The sequence below is a fragment of the Symphodus melops genome (assembly GCF_947650265.1).
Source record: "Symphodus melops genome assembly, chromosome: 7".
Lineage (NCBI taxonomy): Eukaryota > Metazoa > Chordata > Actinopteri > Labriformes > Labridae > Symphodus > Symphodus melops.
Genome location: NC_136697.1, coordinates 26,074,648 through 26,098,881, shown reverse-complemented (window position 1 = coordinate 26,098,881; position 24,234 = coordinate 26,074,648). Strand labels below are relative to the sequence as shown.

Sequence of the window (24,234 nt, the reverse complement as noted above, 5' to 3'; positions counted from 1 at the left end):
GTGAGGTTCTCAACGTTTTGATGTGACAGCAGCGAAAAAAGGCCCGGAGCCAGTCTGAGGATCAATCTCCACTTTGACTGAGAGTGATGTCCTTTAAACCGAGGAAATGTTCCTGTCACATGTCACTCTCTGTCGCTGTGGCTTCAACTGTCGCCTTTAAAAAGCAGCACGATAAACACTTTGTAAAAAAAAATAAAAAAAAACAAGTTCCTGACACTTCATTGAATTTAAACAGAGGAGGAACAGGCACACGTGAACATGTGTACTTGAGTTTAAACTGTGGACTCTGAGATTCAACTCTGAACTTAACAGTGTTTACAGAAGGACAGTGGAACTGCTTCAGATAGAAGTGATTGTACCCGAGCTAAAAAGCCTCTGCATGTTTCTAATAAGCTCCAGCAGCAGAAAGCTGCTCAAACTAGGATCAATGTTGGAGATGCTTTTGAAACATGGAGAGAGGTTAGAACGCAGAAAGCTTTACAGACCCATGCAGAGCTGGCTAAACACTGAAGCTACAGTGTCCACCACATGCAGAGCTGGCTAAAGACTGAAGCTACAGTGTCCATCACATGCAGAGCTGGCTAAACACTGAAGCTACAGTGTCCACCACATGCAGAGCTGGCTAAACACTGAAGCTACAGTGTCCACCACGTGCAGAGCTGGCTAAACACTGAAGCTACAGTGTCCACCACATGCAGAGCTGGCTAAACACTGAAGCTACAGTGTCCACCAACATGCAGAGCTGGCTAAACACTGAAGCTACAGTGTCCACCACATGCAGAGCTGGCTGAACACTGAAGCTACAGTGTCCACCACATGCAGAGCTGGCTAAACACTGAAGCTACAGTGTCCACCACATGCAGAGCTGGCTGAACACTGAAGCTACAGTGTCCACCACATGCAGAGCTGGCTAAACACTGAAGCTACAGTGTCCACCAACATGCAGAGCTGGCTAAACACTGAAGCTACAGTGTCCACCACATGCAGAGCTGTGTGAGAGGAGGGGGCGGAGCCAGCTGTTTTGAGTTCTGACTGCAGTGCACATTTTAACCACTAGGTGTTAGAGTTACATACTGCTCCTTTACATTAATTCAATTATAATATGAGCCAGAAAAAGTTCAAAGAGTAAAGATTGTCTTTTTGATTTTACATTAAATTATATACAGGTTAAATAACAAGAAAATGTCAAATTTTAATTAAATAAAAACTCAATAAAAATCCCAGATGTGGCCCGAATCTTACTCTTACTCAACTAAAAGACTTTTCGTTAAATCTTGTCGACTTAATAATCAGTATCTTTTCAAAAACAATCACCTGATAGAGGAAGAAACACAGTCGTGGTGCATTTGAACAAGTGAAGGAGCGATTACCCTTTTGGTAATCATTAACCAGCATTTTAAATCTTTAAATCTCCGTCTGCAGATCAACCGTTGGCTTCATTTAAAGCGTCTGCACAGCAGGTAAAAGATTGACCAGAGTTTCCTGCAATCCAGACACTTAATTATACGATCCTGTCACCTTTTCTCCCTGCAGGCCGCTCAACCACAGCGATAAGATTGATTGATTATTCCAATCGTCTGGATTTTTTTTTTTTTATGGCGTGAATTTTTATTATCTGTGTGTTCTCGATACAAAATGTGTCAGAGTTAAACTCGAATAAGCTGCAAGAGGAAATATGGACTAAAAAGTGTGAGAGCCCGAAAAAAAGTTTGTATTAAAACTAAGTTATACCAATATTGATTTTAATGTCTGTTCCTCGTGTCGGCACTGAGACTTGGAAAAACAGCGTTCATGCTTGCTCCTCTTTCTACCTGGAACTTTCTCCAGAATGACTTGAAAATGGCCGACCTCATTTCATCGGACAACGTCTGCGTCTCTGAATTGTAACCTGTCATCACGACTCTGCACTTTATCTGTAAACTGATCTGTTCATTGCGACTGTTGTTTTTTTAACTTATTACCTGTAAACTGTTTTAATCGTATTATTTATCATGACGTGTGCTGCTGCCCTTGTGAAAGAGATCTTGATCTCAATGGGTTAATTATCTGGTTAAATAAAATAATAAACCCACCTCGTTGCACTCTCTATGAGTCTCTCAAAAGTACATAAAACAAATACAACCTCATAAATGTGCCTGTACTGTCGGAGTTTACACCTCCAGACACGTGGTGTTGCCTCACTGCAGGTTCGGTTCAATGTTTAACACTTCAGCGCCGACAATTCAAACCACATTGCAGAAGGCAAAAGTCAGTGAGTCTTATTTTAACACCTTGTTTGTGCTGCTTAAATCTGAAATGTGCAGGTTTAGTCTTTGCAGCTTTTTGAATTGGAACAAAAAAAAAAAGACGAATGCAGCAGACGTGCAGTTCACGTGTTGTCTCAGAAAACAAACAGGCAGGAAACTGAAAGCGTTCAGTTTCAGTGCTCAAGATTCAAACGGCTTTGAGCCAATAGAGTCGCTCGATGATATCGGTACAAAGGTCAGAGGGATAAAGCACCAATACAAGCTCAAAGGTTCTGCCATTAACCTCTGTGACAAACACGTTCAGTGCAACACTGGACTCCAGAGCTCCCCGTGTGCCAGATTTGATTTGGTTTCAATAGAATCAATAAATGTGCCACATGTATGGTTGCCAACTTTTCCTGGTGATTTACAGAAACTAGCATGACTTTGATTGTTACATCCTCTCAGTGCTCTGTCTACAGTGTACAAACGACGCCACTTCATGTCTCATTTAGCAGTAAGCAAACACCAAACTGTATCATTAAATATGTTTAAAAATGGACAATTTTACTCACAACGACAAACTCACAGTATAAACTCTGTCATCTGTGACGTGCTTTGATTACGAGTTATAATTTCTGTCAGGACCTGAAGACATTTTCAACCAAAATCTGTAAATAAAAAAAAAGGAGGAAATTACCAACCTGCCTTTAAGACAGTACAGTATTTAAAAAATAAAATAAAACTGCAGAAAAAGCTAAATAAAGGATTTTTAACCATCCAATAAAAAAATTCGCTTTACAATTAAAATGTAGCAACTTATTGTAATTTAAAAGAAATGTTTGACAGCCCTGTTTTGTAATGAATCCATGTTTATCTTCTGATATACATCTTCTTCCCTCTTACTCTCTATCACCTCCTCCCCTCATGTTTCTCCTCCACTTTGTTCACCTTTCTCCCTCCTCTTCATCTTCTCCCCTCCTCTCTCTCTCTTACCTCTTTCCCCCCCCCCCCCCCCCCTCCCCCCCTCCTTCATTTGGCCGAAGCTAAATGTCTTGTGTGAGATAACATCGCAGTAGGAAATTCCGCCTGTGTTGCCAGACTGCTCAGTTTTCTCCCCAGGGCTGGCAACAATGTGCGTCCTTCATAAGTGCCTCTGCAGCGCTCAGGATCTCCACTCATCCCCTGTGAGCCCGGTCAAAAGACCCGCCGGCGAAACCCAACGCCGCGCTCCGAGCTCCACGCCAGAGCCACAGCAGCTACAGCCGGCAGGATTACTGCGAAGACAATGAAAAGTCTGCTCTGCAATCCTACAGTAACTTATAGGACTCCATATGTGTGCGCAGGATATGACCACATGTTCACTCTATGCTAACAGATCGACAACAATCCGCTGTTAGCTATTTAAAACGTTATTTCAGAAGGTGTTTTTTTCCAACGTCGTGTTTCTTTTCCTGAAGCTTCCTGAAGTGCTAAGATAAAGACGATAGAAATACTCCAACATGCTCGTCATACATGAGAGCCACTGCTTTTTAATATGTCTTCATATATCTTCAGTTAGCTAAGTTAGCTAGCTGCTTGCTAAGCTAATGTTCAAACTTGAGAGTGGTATAAATACGTTCATCTAAACCTCAGAAATCAAGAAATCTCTTTAGCTCACATCTATTTCTTCAGAAACAGAGTTGAAGTGTAGAACAAGTGTGTGTGTTTGTTTTAACATTTTTTCATCTGGTTTTGTTCAACCTTTTCCTCTTTGTTTTAGCGATGTCACAAGCGATCTTCAAATCAGAGCACTGGAGTCTTATCTGTGCTCATGTCTCCTCTATTAGCTCACATTTTACAACTTAGAGGCCTGTGTCCATTCACAGCTTCTTCTTTTTTTTTCCCACTCTTATCGCCCACAAAATCCAGTCTCAGAGCCCGATCCTCCTTGGTGGTCGAGTAAGCGGTAACATCGACGAGCTTCGACTGAAAGTTGAAGTCCTTCCAACTCGGAGCGCGTTCTTGTCACTCAGGCGCTGCTAGTGCAAAAGAAATCTCCCTTATCGGGCGTGTTTAGGAACTAGACATTCATGCTCACTTATCAAATTCAAGGGTCTCTGTTTGTTCAGAACACACAATTATCAGGATTTAAATTTAATTCCCAGATTTATACTGTCTAGATGCTTAAAGCATAATGACTCACAAATACAAATATATATAATGTATAACACACACAAATGTCGTATCAAGCTTCTGTCCTGTCATTCATTAAGCAGGTAAAAAAAAAGTAGAAAACTGTTTTTTTGGTTTGTTTTTTAACATTTGGCTGCAGAGGTCAAACCGTCCTGAGACATTTAGGATCTATGTGTTTATCTTCTACGACAACCCTGAGAATCAGAGCCCACAGCATCTCTGGCAGAAGCTGCAGATGCTGAGAGAACACAGGGATGCTCGACTGTAAGTCTGACATTTTTGGGGGGTTTTTTAGAGACAGGAGTCTAAAACTGGCGCTCAGTGAGTAAAGAAGATTTATGTCTTACGTCTATGCTATATGACTTACCATTAAAACATAACAGAGCGATGGTCAGTTTACCATCCAGATGGCCGTACAGCGTCCGTCAGCCATGGAGGGCTCAGAAAGTCCTGCGCCTACATCATTTTAACAGGCCGTGTAAAATAGTATTTATCTAGTTCCTGCAATGTAAACAGTGATTTAAACCCCTGCAGTCTTTGTTTAACTCTCACTGAGGAGTGCCACAACACACACACAGTGTTACCACGGTAACTAAACAGTTACCTTTTAGTCTTGCAGAGATTAGTGGGTTGTTGCCTGGACAGGACATGGTCGTGTTTTTGTTGTGTTTTCTAAATGTTGTAGATTCTGCGCCATGTGCAGCTCTACTGACGAGAAGGGACGGAGCGTTCTCTCGCCGTGTCAGCGTTTGTGACCTTTGGAGTCGAGTTCAGCGGGCCGCGCTGCGCTCTTCACACTGCAGACGGAAAGTCGACGAAAAAACAGTTTGAAGAAAAAACAGGAAGATGTGCGTCAAGCTTCATCAGCTATTCACGAGAAGAAATAATTAATTCCTCTCGATGTTTTCACTGATTTAACATTCGATAAAACACTCGAACAAAAGTCAGATAACATTAAAGTAAAAAAAAAAAAAAAAAAAAAACAGGTAATAGAAGAGAAATTAATGCCCTCATTTGCAGAGGAAATGTCATTAGTCAGCCTCAGAGAATGACATTTTTACGGCCGTCTGAACATTCACAGCCGGCGCTCCTCTGGTTGGTTAGCCTTTGACAGCACTATCTCGCAAATTAGGGCTCTTGCGGCTACAATCCTTGTCGACTGCCCCCGCCAAACGCACCTGTTGTCAGACTTATTTAAGGTTAGATAAGGTTAATTACGCTCCGGTGCGTGCTTTATCATCGCTGCAGTGACATGCCTGGAGTTTGTACAGGGGGGGGGGGGGCTGCACTTCCACGGCCTCAGGAATGTCATTGAGTAGATGGAGCGCTCTTTAAAAGAGATAACTGAGCTGCCCCCCCCCCTGAAAAAAAACATGCTTATACTACCTGTGATAAGACCTGTGCTGTGAGACAGCAGCACCAGCTGAAATACAGCTAATGGAAGTGTGGCTCAATGCATTATATTGTTAAATCCAGATGTTACTCTGGTGCATATTGATTTAGTCGTATCAATCACATTATTGTCAAGAATTCATGGAGAACTTTTCATACAAATACACAGGCCAAACACTTGAGGCTGGTTCTGACCACTGATTTGGAAAATTGGCCAAAAGTCAGCTGGTTTGTGTATTGTTTAGCATGTGGTGTACTGGAGGTCACAAAGGTCAATCACTGCCTGATCAGCTGCTCCCAGCCGGTGGAAGGAATTTCTGGCATTTCTAAAATTTTAGTCGTACAGATGTGTCAGTCGATTCCTTGACTTCAAGACTTTTACTTTTTTTTTTTTTTTCCTAATTGAGCCTGTCGCCTAACTGTCAGACAGCACCTAAAGGCACCAGCAGGCATTCCCCTTTTTGGTTTGTCTTCCCAGTCCGACCACGAAAAGATACGAACGAGAGAAACTTTGGCAGGACGTAGCTGTGCAACATGCAGGAAGTATTACGACTTAAATCTGTCAGTTTGTGTTGTGTTGGTGACGCTGTGGGTACGTTTATGTTTGAGCCGTACAAATGAGACAACAGACTTTAACTTTCATCTGTGGGAGTTTTTTTAAAGGAAGGCGTAGACGGACAATGGACCCGCATTAGTTCTCATGTTAGAGTACAGTTTGCCCCTCCCTGGAGGTTTTAATACAGGTAGTAGTTACAGAAGACGGAGGAGCTTTTAATTATCCGAAACGCTGGAGACTAAGCAGTCATTTATGAGTGGCAGATTCATACTGTAATAGAGTACAGAGCTGAGGTTTACCTGTCTCTTGTAGAACCCCTCCCTCTCTGTTTTCACACCAACCTTTTCCTCCTCCTCTCTCACTTGCACAGAGACCCCTGTTCACCCCAATAATTCACTCCTGTCTTTTTAAGGGAGGGGGGGGGGCTCTCAGTTTACTGTGAGCCGGTTGATGTGTGTGTGTCTGTGTGTGTTTGGAATGAAGGATTTGGGTCGACAATGGGGCGTGGGCCTGCCAGGAAGGTCAGGCGAAGGCTGCTCGCCAGGTCTCGTCTGGGTCGAGGTCGGCTCGTCGCCTTCGTGTGGAATGTGTCGATCCTTCAGGTATACGAATACATGTATGTCCTCCGTCTTCAAAGAGCAGCTGAGAATCCTCCACCCTGACTGTACTTTACTTTACATGTGAAATGGGTCAAATCTTCAAAACCGAAAACAACCACAGCAATGAGCGAAATGATCTAAAAAATAATAATAATTATATGTGACATGTCCCTAGTTGTATTCAAGCTAGAATTTAGCATCATACTCAACTGCCCCACGATGAATTGTCTCTCTTTGGTCTATCTAATAGCCAACAAGCAAAATAAATAACTCTACTTGTCTTGCATGTTTCATATTAAGTCAAAATCATATTAAAATAAGAACATAGCTCGAATAACAGAGTGCACACGGCTCATTAAACGTCAGATCAGTATGCAGGAGGCAGTTTCAGACAAGGCCAAAGATTTAAGGCCAGATGCACAGCTGTGACATTAAATGTTGTGTATACTTAAATCTTTTTTTTTCCTTAAATAATAAACCTACATGACACATATATACATGCTGTGTTAATGTGTTTGCTCTTGTTGAAAAACCAAGGCTAAGGCCTTTCATAAATGCATTGAAATTGTCACTTTTTCGTGCATTATCAAGTGTTTCTGAACACACTGAGTGTGAGTAAATGCAGCGGAGGCTTTTACTGAAGGGGGGCTAACACGGGTAAATATTAGCAGGGAGTACTTGGTGTGTGTGTGTGTGTGAGAGAGAGAGAGAGAGAGAGAGAGAGAGGAAGCAATGCATGGCTGACTGTTTACCCTCGGTGCAAAATGTGTGTGGGATGTCTCTCTAAGTGTGTGACTGTTTATTAACCTGTCTGTACTGATGTGTATGTTAGTCCAATTTTTTTTTTTTTTACCAAAACGAGTAAAAGGAGGCCACTTAAACTCGACAGGAAATAAGCCGAGCAGTCAGACTCACACGCTGCGTGCATGTTATTTTAAGCCCAAATTACACATCATCTGATATCCATCCTAAATGGCTTTTCCAGCTTCACTGCTCCAAGCTACTCTGATGTGGAAGGACAGCAGTCAAGAGGGGCCAACAGGTTTACCGTTGGTATAAAGAAAAGAGGAGAAAAAAAAACCGAGAGCAAGACAAGGCCAACTCCACTAAGTTGAGGGAAACCTGCCAAATCCCCAATTCCCTCAGTAAGAGAGGACTTGACCCAGGTATACAGACATGCTAAGCTGCTTGTGTCTTTCTTTAAACATTTACTTTCACAGCTTCAGTACTTTCTGGGAAGTGAATTTTCACCAATGTTAAAGTCTCTGTTTTGTGTTTTTTTAAAGGGGTTGGATGGCAGATGTTATCGAGATATGAAGTGTTAATTGAAGTTCAAATTTAGCACAGCTCTGGTTCCAAGAAGTCGTGTTAAAACACTTCATTTAGCTTCAGTCTCCAGCAGCAGCTGTTTCAAACAGATTAGTGGAAATATTGGTCAAACGATCGAATTACAATAAAATTGTTTGGCTTTTATATTGAGAAGATGATAGTGCTCTATTTGTTGTTTGAGTTCAACGCTGCTTTATTTTTTGTTTTTTTTTGTCGTAGCTACAGTTTGGTTGGCGAGTTCAATATAGATTGGGGAAGATTTGGGGGGAAAAAAAGGGGAAAATAAAGTCAAGAAAGTATATCTCGAAAACTTTATTTTACCAACCAGCCCAATGTGGTGGTGGTTTGGTCTCCAATGTGGCTTAGAGGAGTCGGTCCACTCTTAACTGGAAGGTCGTTCCTGCAGACATGTTAACCTGTGGTTTCTTCCAGGTATAAATGTGTATGAATGAGATGAGTTAATACTGATGGACTCTTTACTCAGCAGCCTCTCCACCATCAGTGTCTGAATGTTTATGTGTCATCCAATGAGTCTCTAAAAAAATCCAAGTCTTGCCCTCCAGAGATGGTAAAATTGATCGTGTATTACGGCAACTTTTTTATTATTCCAACCAGAACTTAGATTTCTAAAATGGTAAATGGAGTTGGGAGCTCAATAAATGCTTTTAATTGAATGTTTTTTCTTCATCCAGAGAAGTTCATGTGATTGGTTTATGTTGGACCCGCATGGCACAGCAGTCTTATTGAGAAAGGTGTCGTGTGTCAGATCTTTTTTAGCCACACTAATGGCTTTCAACAAGGCTACATTTCCCACCTCGTCACCGTTTCTAACCTGCTGAACAGCCCCCCCCCCCCCCCCCCCCCCGAACCACAAGCTCCCTCAGAGTCCACTCGTAAAAAAAACAGAGCCGGCGGCTCGGAGGTAGCGGTGCCGCGGGCCTGTCGTCACAGCTCTCAATGAATCCTCGGCTCTGTGCAGGAGCAGAGGCGGCTGAATGTTCGTGTTTACCACGGAGAGGACGTCATGGCAGCTGAAGAAAGAGTGTAATTATAAAACATGCTGCTGCTGTTTCCAGTGGTGGCAATTAAAGAGCGGGCCTCCAGTCGCTGCAGGGTCTTAATGACGCTGGGAGAACAAGTGACGATTTAGAAAGGCAACACCCTGAGTCCGAGGCTGGGACCCTCCAAATACAAACGAAAGCATCGAGGGAGTATGGAGAGTGAGGAAAGTTAACTATCCTGTTTCTCAATATTATCAGCTTATTTATGTATTAAATCAGAAGTTGTTTATGGGTTTTGCAGGTTAGTTATTTATTGTTCAACATCATCAAACTTGCAAAACTCCTGAGAGCAAGCTGAACGTGTGCACGCAAAAAAAAAAAGACTAAATCTGCACTCGGACGTTTTCCTGCCAGTCCCCTCGTTAATGTTCGACGTGAAGTCGGGATGAGCTGACGTGAGAACGCAGCGGGTAATAATCTGGAAAATTCACAGGTGGGCGAGTTGGAAGGGGGTGTTTTACGTTTACATCCCGCCACCGGCACGTGACAGGAGACTGCATGCACGTGACCAGTACGATTTGCTTGACTGCCGGTTGCAGGTAGTCATTCTGTGAACTGTAATTAACGAGTTGCACAAAAAGTCAGAGTTTTTGCCTTCATCCTTTTATCAAAATAATTTGTTCAAAACCGCTCAGATTGTTGACCCGTAATATTCAAATATATTCAAATCTTTCAAATGAAAATTGAAGAGACGGATCGGAGCACTTGCTTTGGAAATACGAGCGTTGACTAGCGTGGGAGCGAATGATGCCATTAGTGAGCACGGCGTGGAATCTGTCTCTTTGATTTCAAAAGGCCTGAACATATTTAAATAGTTTGACTTCTATGCTGCTGAAATTATTCCTAACACACTCTAAACTTAATTCAACACAGCTGAAGCTTCACAGATCGGCACGTCTTCAGACGTATTTGTGTCGTGACGTTGATGAGTGGACTCAGTCACAGCTCAAGTAGAGTAAACAGAAAGTTACAGATCTGCCGTTATGAAGAATGTGTGTGTGTGTGTGTGTGTACAGGATTATTTATGGCTGCCGGTGCGATTGAATTCTCTGATGCCTCGTGCACATTTGTGACCATCCCATATTTTTACACCTCTCAGTTCTTATCTCAAGGTCTATTATGTGTGTGTGTGTGTGTGAGACGGTGTGGGTGTTGGTTCCAGGCAGGCGGTTAACAGAGCTGTCATGATCCAGCCCAGCAGCAGACTGATTGGATGGGAGGGTTTAGTGTCACTGTTTGCTCTGGTTAATGAGCGGAAGGAAGGTGAGCCAATACAATACACACACTCTGTCAACAGAAGGACACCGTCAGGGGTGTGTGTGTGTGTGTGTGTGTGCTTTCAGGGTGACTGCTCTAAGCCTCACATCCTACCTCAGGCTGATTAGTAGTCGCTCTTTGAGTAAACACACAGTTAACTGCTGAGGAATCTAACCTGTGGAAGGAAGGAAGGGAGGAATCCTCCATCAATCAAAGTGGACACAAATGACCAGGAACCTCAAATTTGCCGAGGAAATTAAAGACTTCCCCTTCATGATGAGTCACTTAGAAACACATTAAACCAACTGGCTTTTCTAGAAAATCAATTTTTGAATTCATTCAAATTTAAGCCGTTAGAAAAAAACATGCCAATCATGTTTCCAATGAAACTACTCTGTGTTGTTTTAAGCATCAGACTAAATGACGTTTCAAAAGTCTGGATCATCTCTAAGTTATAGACATATTTTTCCCAAAATGGATGCATGGATTTTTTTTTTTCTTCTTCTTCTAAAAACTCCTTCATATAGTTATTTATACGCTGATTATTTATCCGGCCAGTGAGAACGCCGTGACAGCAACGTTCCCTCCGAGATCAAGAGTGGCGTCTAAAAGACTGCGTCCAAACTTAAGGAAAGTAAACATCTTCAGAAGTCAGGAGGGGGGGGGGGGGGGGGGGTCTCCACGTCTTATCTTGAAGTCATACATCAGATCTCATTACACTCAGGCCTCTTCATCAAGTTCTAAATCAACTAAATTACCCCGGGGAGCAAGGCGACACAAATATTTATTTAATTGCCGGCTTTAGAAAGACATTCAGGAGGAGTCTTGGAGTTCAATGGAAGTGGGTCAGATTGGTTATTGGTGATTATGGTATAAGGTGCTGGGAAATGAAGAGTTGCTTTGTTTTTATTTGTTGTTGTTGTTTTTTATCGAAATAAAGCGGTAAATTCTTTTTTCTTCTGCAAACTGGAACAAGAAAGCAGGTTTAAAATAAGACATTTTTTAAAAAGCCTCCATCTTTGACTTGGGTCAATTAAAAGTGGAACAAAGTTGGGCAGAAAGCTGATAAATTAAATATTTAAGTCAGCTTTAATGGAAGGATTTTAAGGATTTTAACAACAACAAACAAGCTGCCGACCCAAAAACAATTACACAGGAACCAGTGATTCTTCATCTGACCACTTCAGGGTCACGTCCTCAAAGTAGAGACGCACCGATTTGCAAAAACGCTGTTTGAAATAACGATTTATCTAATTGTCGGTTACATTAGCGATGTTGGTTCATGTTGGACTATATATATATAAAGAGTCAGTAAAGTAGCTTTCAGGTTTTTTTGGGTTTATGATGTTTATTAATTTCAAGTCTGCCTGTTTTGTAAAAAAAAAAAAAAAGTTAGCATGAGTTGTATTACGACGTGCTACACTGCTACGTGCAGTGAGCTCAGGCCCAGGAATAGTCCTGGAGCAGTGTGAGTGCAGGCCAGCGGGCGAATGGGGAAAACTTATCCTCAATTTACCTTTTGTGTTTGTTTTTCTATTCCAACACTTTTTTTTAATTTATTGCTGCTGCCGGTTTCACTAAAAAACCTTTTGTAACCTTTGAATTCTGAAACGGCTCAAACGCTTCCTTGCTGACACGATTGGCTGGACAGCACATATTTTAGGCGACATGCCTCCAACATAGCATAAAGCAAACGTTACATGACCCAGTATCACTTCACTCCAATGTAGCACCTCATGTTGTTGGAGGGATGGTGGATTAAGAGTACCAGAAGGCCGAACTTCCCATGAGGAGGTTACAAAGACAAACATTTCAGAGTTTCACAGCACGCCTCAGTAACTCTGTGAGAACCCCCTCCTCCCCCTTCCCCCCCTTTCTCTTTTTCTTTGGCAGCATGAACTTTGAGAGCCCTGGGAGAGTCGGGGGTAAAGAGAGAGGCAGGATAGACGAGTGGAGGGCAAACTGGAGAATGCAGAAATCGACTTTTAAACAGATGCAGTAATTCCATTTCCACTCCTTTAAATTCGGTATGCAGGGGGGGGGGGGTCCCAGCGTGTAACCCTAAACCCACTATCGCCGCCGCACACAGAAAGCAGGAGGCGTAGTCGACAGTTGGTGGCTGGGGCCGCCTCGTCTATCAGCCTTGTTAATCAATACGGGTTCCACTCTGATAGACAGCGATTGGTGTAACCGATGCTCAGCCTGCTATTCTGTTCTCCTGGTGGGAGGAGGAGGAGGCACCTGTTCCCCGCCACTTTCACCTGCGCTTCACAGCTCTGCTGGAGACGGCTGGCCCAGCGGGAGGCATCTGGAACAGCCCCAAAAGCTCCCTGTACATGTTCATGGGAATGTCTGAGGAGTCTCGTTCCAACATTAGAAAAATGTTCCGCCTGTTCTGACAACACGATGGCTGCTATGAATCACAACCGCGGCTGTAAATGAACTAAAAACTGTAGTTTATAGATTTTGATGACATACAGTTTATACACCACTACACAAAGTCCTTCATGCCAATTGGAAGAATTTGAAGACATTGTCAGGATTTCAACTGCAAATATGGGGTCGCTCAGTCTGAGGGGTCTTGGGTTGGGAACCGGAGGGTTGCCGGTTCATTTCCAGGAGCAGACAAATTACCAGCTGAGGAGGGATTTTCAGCAGGTTACTTAGAACGACATTTTACATAACTAACAACCCGATAATACATGTGTTATTTTTCTGTGTTCTCCCTCCAGGTGCCTCTGATCAAGCCCACCTGTGCCCACTCTGTAATCAGGGGGACAGTCAGTGTCAGCGCACCCTTCGTCTGTGTGCTACGCTGCAGAAGTGTCTGCAGGAGGAGAGGGTGCCTTAGTGTTCATTGTTTATCTTAAGGGGGTTTTTTGGTCTGGTTGAAAATATTTTGTTGGTTACGTTGCCACGATACGCTGGTGAGCATCAGACACAGTTTCTAGTCCGCTGGGTGAAAGTCTAGTGTTTCTGTGACTGAGATTCCCTCCGCCGTGAAAAGGACTGACGCTGCAGTTTTCTGTGGCGCTGTCACATAATGTTACATTTATAAACCACTGCTGTCTCATGCCGTGTTCAAGGTGTTTTCTGTGGATCCACTCTGTTTAAATCCTGCCAATAGGCATCAGTCCATCAGTGCTGGTTAAACAGCTCGAGGTTACAATGAGGAGTAGCTGTGCTAAATGTTTGGCTGGGGACACACAGGAAGTTAAAGGACTGCAGATTGTCAGAGCACATGAAAGATCAAACTGTGAGTGCTAAAACAAGCTGAAGGAGAAGAGGACTACAACGAAAACATCCACTGAGTGCAAAAAAAAAAAACTTAATAAAATGCAAAAATAAATAAGCAATGAAACGCAAGAACATTTCATAACATACGAAAACATTTTGTGAAACCTTAAAAATAATTCATGAAAGATTAAAAGATGTTTTGTGACAAGCAAAAAACATGAACAAACATTTGTGCATTTATCAAAAGGTTTTTGTATTTGACCTGTCGGGCTGCCGTAGACGAATGATCAGCGCATTACACATATTTTGTGTCAAATCTCATACAAGCTGAAGGTTGTCATTTGAAAAAAAAAGAGGAAAAACCCTAAAACATGAGGAGAGTGTGGACCCTTTTTTTTTTTTAAACACACTTCAACTCATTCGTCAGGAAGTGAAAAAGAAGAAGGCACGTTGAACATGTTTATTTAAGGTCCACATGACCGTGCGGTGGAAAGGAAGGCATTTAAATGAGTGCTTTAGCATTTTCCTTGTGTTTTCTATGACTGCTTGTATCCAAAGAACACTTTAAACCCACCCTTTTTTTTTTTTTTTACTCGAGGTCATGCCTCTTTCCAAAATCCTCAAACTGAGGAGTTGCATTAAGAACATGAAGCCTTCTTGGAAAAATTAAGGAGTTAAGTAGATAAAAAATCCCCTTTTTCCTCCATAGCTATCTGTCCTGTTTAATGTGCAGAAGCCAAAACAAACAAACAGCTGAGTAGTGATGTGATAAACTGCAACAGTTTTCCACCTGCGTAGACCTAAAACATCTCGTAAACATGCTGCACAGAGTCCTGAGAATACAGGAAGTGTGAAGAAGCTGTAGGGAACTGTCTTCTTTTCTGTTAAAGCCAGCTCTCCTACACTGTCAGACTCATCTTTTCACAGGTCGTCCCACCCAACCGAGACCCCAAACTGAGTGAAAACAAGCCTCCTTTAGCAAATATAAGAGTTTAAGGCCATTAGCTGATTATTAGAAACACACAGCCTGCTGTCTGCCAAACTGTCTCAGCTCCATTTGGAATCCAATAACAAGTGTGAATGACTTTAATTAGTGCTGCATCTGCCCAATGTTAGTTTATTTCCGTTAGGCTGAGCTCTGAAATGTTTACACACACACACACACACACACACACGGTCCTGTTTGTTGGGCCCAGCGGTGCGTCACAGTAATCGCCGGCCCAGCATGCTCTGAGTGAAACAGTGGCATTAAGACAAACAGCCCCCGCCCCCTCTCTATAGACCAAGACGACCCCCCGCTGACGGCTAACAAGACCACATTAACCTCCTTTACCACACACACACACACACACACACACACACACACACATGCATACATTACATGCTGTTTATTGTGCATGCAAACACACATGCACATACTCTGACGCTGTCCCACATAAACCTGGTTTCTCAAATATTCACACGCATGTGCAAATTCAGGGTCGTGTGCACGTGAACACAGGAAGATTCACCGTGCAGACCGGAGGCCATCTTCTTCAGTCGAGGTTGGTCTGTGGACCGGCGCTCTGTTCTGGTGTTTGAGAACCGGCTAAAAGAGAAGAGCTCTGATCTCGCAGACGAAATGTGTTAAAATCACAATGTAAAAAGTAAAAAGTATAAGAAGGAAACATTTAAAATGTGGAGGCCGAAGAGAGAGTGTGTAAAAGAGTTTTAGATTGTAAAGGACAATGTCTGTCCCGTTGTTTTAACGAACCCCTGGACGGTCTCACTTTTCTTTTCTCCACCCCGTCACGCTCTCTTCCCTCGTGAAGTGACACTTTATGACTCTCAGCGAAATCAGCACAGGTTTACCACGAGGGCATTCTTCCCCATGTGTGCTGAACTAAGAGCAGCCATATCATACAGTAGTCCTGTCTTATAAAACCTTGAATATGTGCGGTTTGTAGAGGCCTGACTTTCATATTGAGCACTCCTGAAAAAACAAAAAGAAAACTTTTACATTCAATAGATGATATTGTTTGCTTTTTTAAACTGAACAGGGAGGTTCAAAGCACTGATCTGTTTAATTTAAATCTCAATCACATCCATTAAATTACCACACAATGCTTTGTAGATGCTGTGCAGACTCTTATACTTAAGGTCTATTCATTTCTCTTCTTAAAATGAGGATGTTTTCCGTCGAGGAACTGTTAAATACACAGCGTCTTTCAAACATAATGCATCATTATTTGAAGTATTTATGTGAATGATGAAGGTATGTTGGGTGTTTAATTGTGTACCAGTGATGCTAAGATGCGTTCAAACACATCCTGCAACAAGTCGGATGATGTGAGTGTCCCCCCAACCGTCTACATCCCTAATTACATTTCTTCCTAATGTCTCTATTGTATTATAACTCACACAGTCCTTGTTTGGAGAAGGCAGAGTGTGTGTGTGTGTGTGTGTGTGTGTGTGTGTGTGTGTGTGTGTGTGTGTGTGTGTGTGTGTGTGTGTGTGTGCGTGTGTGTGTGTGTGGAGGGGGGAGTGAAGAGAGACAAAGTGATTATAACCCTTCCTCCAGGGTGAACATTTTAAACAAACACCTATAGAGAGAACATTTGATTGACTTATCCCCCCCCCCTCCCCGCCCATGCTGGGGGCGTGTCCTCGGCCCTGCCATATAAAAGCTCGCGCACCCTCCAGCAGAGCAGCATGCAAAGAGAGAGAGAGAGAGAGAGAGACGGTGCTGTGTCGACACAAAGGGAGAGAGCAGACTGACAGCAGCCTCTGCAGACTGTGTGAATTAAAGCGCGTTTTTTTGTGGATATTATAGACACTGCAGAAAAACTCAAAGTGTCTGTGCTCTAGCATGAGTTCAGCCGCGTTCTCGGAGTGATCGGACTTGCAGCTTACTTGCAAAGCGCAAGTTGGCTGCCACTTTGTCGAGACGAAACGCGCAGAGAAAACAACGATGGAGAGACGCGTCTCGGGATGGTGCTGCGCGCTGCTGACCCTCGTCCTGCATGGGATGAGCTGCATGGCAGCAAAGGAGCTCCAGTGCCAAGAGATATCTGTGCCTCTCTGCAAAGGAATCGGCTACAATTACACCTACATGCCCAACCAGTTCAACCACGACACGCAGGACGAAGCCGGTCTGGAGGTGCACCAGTTCTGGCCGCTGGTGGAGATCAAGTGCTCCCAGGACCTGCGCTTCTTTCTCTGCAGCATGTACACTCCGATCTGCCTGGAGGACTACAAGAAGCCTCTCCCCCCGTGCAGGAGCGTGTGTGAGCGGGCTAAAGCTGGCTGCGCTCCGCTCATGAGGCAGTATGGCTTTCCGTGGCCGGACCGGATGAGGTGCGACCTGCTGCCCGAGCAAGGCAACCAGGACACGCTGTGCATGGACTACAACCGGAGCCAGACCACTACAGCTTCCCCTGTAGTGCCAAAGCCAACCAACCGACCCCTGAAGCCTTACAACCCAAGGAAGAAGCCCGGCCACGGGAGGGGGATCCCCGGTAAACTCAAACCAGCAGCTTCTCCGTGCGAGCCGGGCTGTTTCTGTCGCGCGCCCATGGTGCCGGTGACAAGTGACGGACACCCGCTGCACAACCGCGCCAAGACGGGACACATCCTGAACTGCGCCATGCCATGTCACAACCCTTACTTCACCCCGGAGGAGAGGACTTTTACCGCCTTCTGGATCGGCCTCTGGTCCGTCCTGTGTTTTATCTCCACTTTTGCAACTGTGGCGACTTTCCTAATCGACATGGAGAGGTTCAAGTACCCCGAGCGGCCCATCATCTTCCTCTCGGCCTGCTACATGTTTGTATCCATAGGATACATAGTCAGACTGGTGGCTGGACACGAGGAAGTGGCGTGCAACAGGGAAAACGGCGCAGAACACATCCACTATGAGACCACAGGTCCTGCCCTCTGCACTATCGTCTTCCTGCTCATTTACTTCTTCGGCATGGCCAGCTCGATCTGGTGGGTGATTCTCTCCCTCACCTGGTTTCTCGCTGCAGGTATGAAGTGGGGGAACGAGGCCATCGCCAGTTACGCACAGTACTTTCATTTAGCAGCCTGGCTCATCCCCAGCATGAAATCCATCGCAGTTTTGGCGTTAAGCTCTGTCGACGGAGACTCAGTCGCTGGGATTTGTTATGTAGGCAACCAGAATTTGGATAACCTGCGGGGTTTTGTGCTGGCACCGCTGGTTATCTACCTGTTCATCGGCACCATGTTCCTCCTGGCCGGGTTCGTGTCTCTGTTCCGGATCAGGAGTGTCATCAAGCAAGGTGGCACCAAGACGGACAAACTGGAGCGGCTCATGATCCGGATCGGAGTGTTCACGGTTCTTTACACCGTCCCAGCGACTGTCATAGTGGCGTGTTACTTTTACGAGCAGCACAACAGACAGACGTGGGAAATCACGCACAATTGCACGTGCATGAGTGACCCGAGCAGGCAGCGGCCGGACTACGCCGTGTTCATGTTGAAATACTTTATGTGCCTCCTCGTGGGCATCACATCAGGAGCCTGGATCTGGTCGGGGAAAACCTTGGACTCGTGGAGGACTTTTTGCACGCGCTGCTGCTGGGGGAGCAAAGCCTCCGCTGGCTCCATGTACAGTGACGTGAGCACGGGACTCACGTGGAGGTCCGGGACGGCCAGCTCCGTCTCGTGCCCCAAACAGATGCCGCTGTCCCGGGTTTGAGCATGGAGGGGGGGAGAGGGGACACCTTATGTCATTTGACACTAAAGACTAAACACCAGCGCATATATGCTCTTTGGGAGTAACAGACTGCTTTTTAAAAAGAAAATGTTGTTGTTGGTAAATTATTCAAGGTGAGCACCAAACTGCCAGTTTTGATGAAACTTTGGTCACGAGCACTCCCTTAATGTGAACAGTAGTTTGAATGAACTTCTCCGGTCTGATTGAAACTTATGGAAAGTGCTCCTTTCTTGCCTTATCCAAATGACGTCCATGTGTTTGAATAGAGGAGGGGGGGTTGGGTGGAGGGTGGGGGGGGGGTTGACTAATTGTGTTGGGATTGTCCGTCAGCGTGTTGTAATTAGCACATTAATGAGCGCCTAATGGCTCCTCTTTAAATAATGAGACTGTCAGCAGCAGAACAATGTACCTGGCACGAAGAATGCAGAGTCTTATCTGCAGGGCTTTAATTGAATGCGTGCAGCTGACAAGATCCGCCTTGTCGATAGGTTACATGGTAAAGCTGAGGCTCTACTTTTTTTATTTTGACTGTAAAGAACCGCTGTGTCTTAAACATTCACATTCACAATGAGACAGCTCTGCGGAAATGAGGCCATCAAGCGTGGCTGTGTGTGTGTTTTTTTTCTCCTCTAAAAAAATGATTTATGACATGAATGATGCCTTAATACTGTCTCATACGGGTTTGCAGTAGCGCGTATAAAGTGTATTTATATAATTATTGGTGTACATATATTGTACATTTTGTATATGAAAATTTACGAGATTGTAAATATGTATGATTTTCCACTTTGATAGAAGATTTTATTTTGAGAATAAAACACGTTTTATGGAATTTTTACTCGTTCCTGCTGCTCATTTACATCCCAAACTTTATTTGGTCATGCTGTTGAACACAGAAATGTTTTTTCCCCTCCATATATAAATATATATTTAAATTATTTTAGTTACACAGAGGTTATTTGTCTCGTTTTCTAACTAATAACTATTTTATTTTACGCATGTGAGTAATCGATGATTTTCGACAGGATCAAATAATCGTATTTAACGATAAAATGAGTTTCTGCAAGGTTTATCAAACCTCCCCGGTGCTGCAGGTTTTCTTGCTGTGAGACACAGGGGGGGTTAACATCGGCATGGCAATAGGGCTTCCACAGGTGGTCTTCTTACTTTAATGCCCCCTGCGCTTAAGTCGAGCTATTAACTTTTGGCTTTTGTCCTCTGTTAAACCGCTGATCCTGGCTAAATATGTCCACAGTGACCTTCTATTGTTTAACATTAACCCGTACAGGAACACAACTTCTTCTCTTCAGGGCTTGTTTGGATCAGTGTTAGTGCACACAACCATTTTGATGCTGAAGAAAGAATTTAAAGTCGTTTACAGACACGCAGATATTTCTTGTATTCTTCATACATGCTGATGTTTGTTGTTAACATGTCAGAGGAGAGTTCAGGTTTCATCAGTCAGTGAGGAGGAGGAGGAGGAGGCCTCAGGCTGATGATGAAGATGACGGAAAGGAGGGAGAGACAGTTTTATCTGCAGGACACACTCCACAAATTACAACTACTGCTGTGTAATCGTTTTGGTGTAAAACAGTGGCTTAAATAGTCTTAAACTGTGAGGATAGTAACTAAAATGTTTAATTAAAAATATTACAAAAGTGTGCGTAAATTTATCAAAGACCGCTGGTTAGTTTGGTCTATTTATTTGTCTAAACTCATACCTATGGGTAGAGGGAAAAAAATGCAAAATTAACGCGCTAACAAAAAATCAAACCGTCCCAACTCCAGACAGAAACTCAATCAGTAAAATAAAGTTTTGATTAAGACGAGAAAGCAAATATAAAAAAGTCACTAAACTTCTCCTGAATTCGGTTTGTGAATCAAAATCCATGAACGCGTTCAGACTCAATGTCGTAAAGAGACTTTTAAATATCATAACTTCATCTTCTCTATTTTAAAAATCATTTCTTTCACGAATTTAAAACGTGATAATTCTCATTTTAAAGTCTTAAATGAAATGAAGAGGGTCTGAAAACTACACGATACTGAAGAGACATCACGTTGTGTAGTGCTGCCACCTTGTGGCTCGAACAGCGAAGGACAGCTGCCAAAAACCACAACATAACAGCTGAAGCGTAGAAGAGTTAAAGCTCAATCCTTTTTATGATTTTAAGCATCATTTTTATTTATGTATATCAAGACTCGCCCTCTCTCTCCTGTTGGAGCTGCAACTAAAATCCTCACATCTGAGACTTAAGATTGTTCTGATTAAATCACTTTGAGACCATTTTATAGATTTATTCTGGATACAAATGTATACCAACAGATTATTGGAAGAAAAAAAAAAATCTCGAAATGAAGCCTGAAATATTAGAGGGTGCTTGAAGGACACTGAGAATTTCCCAGGGTGGAGAAATGTTGTATTAAGTAGTTTTGCAAAAATTCCTTTTCTTTGACACGATGACCTGTGAAATGCATCCATTAATAATGATGGAATACAATAATGTTTACAGAAACAAATGGGCTACTTCCTACAGAGGTCTAATTGAGAGCACTTTGACATTCATCATATATGTCTACGTCAATAACCACACCTATTAGAGTAACACAGCCTGTTCTGTTTGGCAGCTGCTTTACCATGTGACTGGTTAGCTTCCTCTTCAAGTGAAGTTTGTGTGTGTGTGTGTGTGTGTGTGTGTGTGTGTGTGTGTGTGTGTGTGTGTGTGTGTGTGCGTGTGTGTGTGACAGGGGGAAGGGTATTTTCCCCGAAGCCCAAATGCAAAGACTCAACAGAGGAAATGGGTTGAGAGCTCGTGCCCAATCCATCTCCCTATAACAAAAACAAAGCGAGAGCTGCATCATGGAGCGATCCCATTGGTTCAATCCAGACAACACAACTCTTCTTCAGTGGCCAACATTAGGGATGTGTACGAAGGTCATCTTTGTCTATGAATCGAATCATCCGTCCAGGTCTTCTCCCCTCTGAATGAATGACGTTAGGACGTCTGAGTGGTCTGAAACAGGCCGTTAAAGGTCACACCGTGCTGGAGATGTGTACACAGAGCTGGGTGGGAAACATGTTGCTTTCAATAACAGCTATTGTCATCATGTCATGCAGGGCCGATGGAAGTTATTTTGAACAGGGGGTGCTGTAAAAAAAATCGTTTGTTCTTTTTTGGACAAAAAAACCCCCTGAGCCTATTTAGAATACTCTTATAATATATACATTTAAATATTTTTAAAAAGATGAAGATTCACACAACACATTGAATTAATGCTGAGAGGATGAATACACATTACTCATGCAAAGATTTTTTTTTTTTTTTGAAGAACGAGCATCTTACATATGTGACCTAAAATGAAGAACCTGTTGCTCAGCTCTAACTTCATTTATGGATGTTTTGGCTGAATCCTTTATTTGGTGAATGTTTCCAGACTTAAAGACACAACACAAAGATTTCAGCGTGACCCTCAAAGATCTGTGTCGAAGTGAAATAATGCCTCACATCCTCACATGGCTGTAGAGACACAAAAAGACGACGAGTTGAAAGTCCAAGAGGGCTTTACATTTGAAGCACATGTGAAGATTTTCAGGACGATGCTGTTTTCAACCCGCCTTGATCAATCATGCCTCTTCTATCTTTATCTCTGAGTTGATGGCCGGTGTTAATGGAAATGCACTGGTGAGGAAAACGATGAACTCAGAGTGAAAGCCGAGAAGACGAGCTTGAAGCCATCAAACCAAACACTCGAGGTTCACGCTCTCCCTCCCTCTTCAACATCAAAGAAACACCGAATGGATTTTTGTTTTCTGAGCCGTACCGATCCGTCAGGGACAACGCCCCCATCCCAGAATCATCTAAACCGTGACCCCCAGAGGTGAAGAGGATGCTGGGTAATCAATAGTTCGGATGCTCCTCTGATGTGCCGTTGAGCTCAATGTTGAGTTTTTATTTTTCTTCTCCTCCTCCTCAGTCCGGCTCCGTCTGTCACCCCTGAGACGGAGGTGTGTTATTTGCACCTGAGGCGGATGCAGGTTGACGTGTTAACGTCGGCTGAGCAGGAGATCGATGGGGAGAGAAACTTCTAATGTTCTGCTCCGTATTGATTTCTGAACACAGCTGGACCTGTTACAGAGATTTAAAGTCATGACAGGAATGTTGGAATGACAGTGAGAGTTTAAAGTTTGCATGCATAAGAGATGATGAGGGCTCAGGGCTTTCACACAGGAATGAATTACAGTGACGTCCTCTACTTTAAAACATGTGACTCATGTCAGGTAAACGAGTTTATTCTGGTTCATGACATTAATACAAATTGACATTTTTACTGGGTTGTAAAAAGCAGCTCTCAAAGTGTGATCATAGGATAACTTGAGAAAGCCAATAGTTTACATTCATAATGATATTGATATTAATATTGGAAAATAAAATGTTGATGAACCTTTTTCACCAAAATATTTGAAACTTTCTAAAGTCAAATTGTCAACATTTTCAAACTACATAAATCCAATGTTGGTTGAATCCTTTCTGGTTGTTTTCCCAGTGGCTGCAGTCCTCATCAGCGACCACAAGATGGCGATGAAAGACGCACTATTCTCAGGTGACGTGATGAATGCAGCCAGTTAAAACGCAGCAAGTCATTAATGAGCCAGCGTGTGTAAAAAGATCCTAAATAAATATAACCGTAAAGAGAAAAGGTTTTTTTTTCGTTGTTAAATGTGGAATAAATTCTTTTTATGAACTGTACGTAACACAAAACGCTGAAACCTAATATGTCCTAATACTTATCCTTATACTTTTAAGCAAGACAATTAAAAAACGTCCAAAAAGACATTAGAGGAGACATTAGTGAAGACATTGAAGCAGTAATTTAACACATTTCAAACCTTCCCTGTAAGAAGAAATATATAATAAATTAATAAAAAGAAAGTAATAAAATGAGGATGAGGGGAAAACTTTAAACCAGACAAAAACCAAAAGAAATAAAAACAGAAACAAACACCACCCTCAGATTTGTCTTCTCTTGTTCTGTTTTTATTCATTTGGATGGTGACAGGTGTCTTCGCTCGCTTCCTATTTAACACCCTTTTTTATTCCCAGAGTTGGTGCACTTGATCTTATTATAGATCTCACATCAGAGAGGCTGAAATCATGGCTGCTCCGTGTGTTAACACGAACACGATGGCTGGGATTCTGCCAAGGACACATAGCTGCCTGAATTGTTTCTGTGTGTTTTGTGTTATGTTGACAAGCTGCGGGAAGGTCGGCAACAACAGGCACACGTTGTTACTTCAGGGACGACGGCCGAGTGTGGACGCACACGTAGGGGTCACTAGGTTTGTCTGTCCCGACCTTTTGACCTCCAGCAGTGACAGTAGGATCCTTTCTCTCGCTGAGCACCTGACCGACACACTGACCACCCAGATAATGTTTCTGCACGTCTTGGCTGCCCCAAATACCGCAGCAGAAGAAGAATGAGAAGGGTATGAGGCATGTGTCGGGGTCATGGCCGCATCACTGGACGTAATGCGTCGACAGGGTTGCGATGTTGCGTTCAGTCTTGGTGTTTTGCAAAGTTTTATATGTGCACTCCAGATAATTTATCAATGATCTGTACATTTTTTAAAGGTTTGTTTTTTCTTCATTTGAAAGACAGGACAGTGTCTTAGAGGACTACACCCTCC

General features: G+C 43.2%; 2 protein-coding genes across 2 annotated transcripts in view; both read left to right on the top strand.

The window, feature by feature from the left end:
* LOC306826823 (ATP-dependent 6-phosphofructokinase, platelet type-like) overlaps window positions 1-24,234 on the top strand; it is a 371,729-nt gene that overhangs the window by 325,527 nt on the left and 21,968 nt on the right. The window lies entirely within an intron of this gene.
* LOC306826941 (frizzled-8-like) lies at window positions 16,546-18,816 on the top strand. The gene has a single exon (XM_079348519.1). It carries the CDS (start codon window positions 16,782-16,784, stop codon window positions 18,528-18,530), a length of 1,749 nt encoding a protein of 582 aa, XP_079204645.1. The 5' UTR covers window positions 16,546-16,781; the 3' UTR covers window positions 18,531-18,816.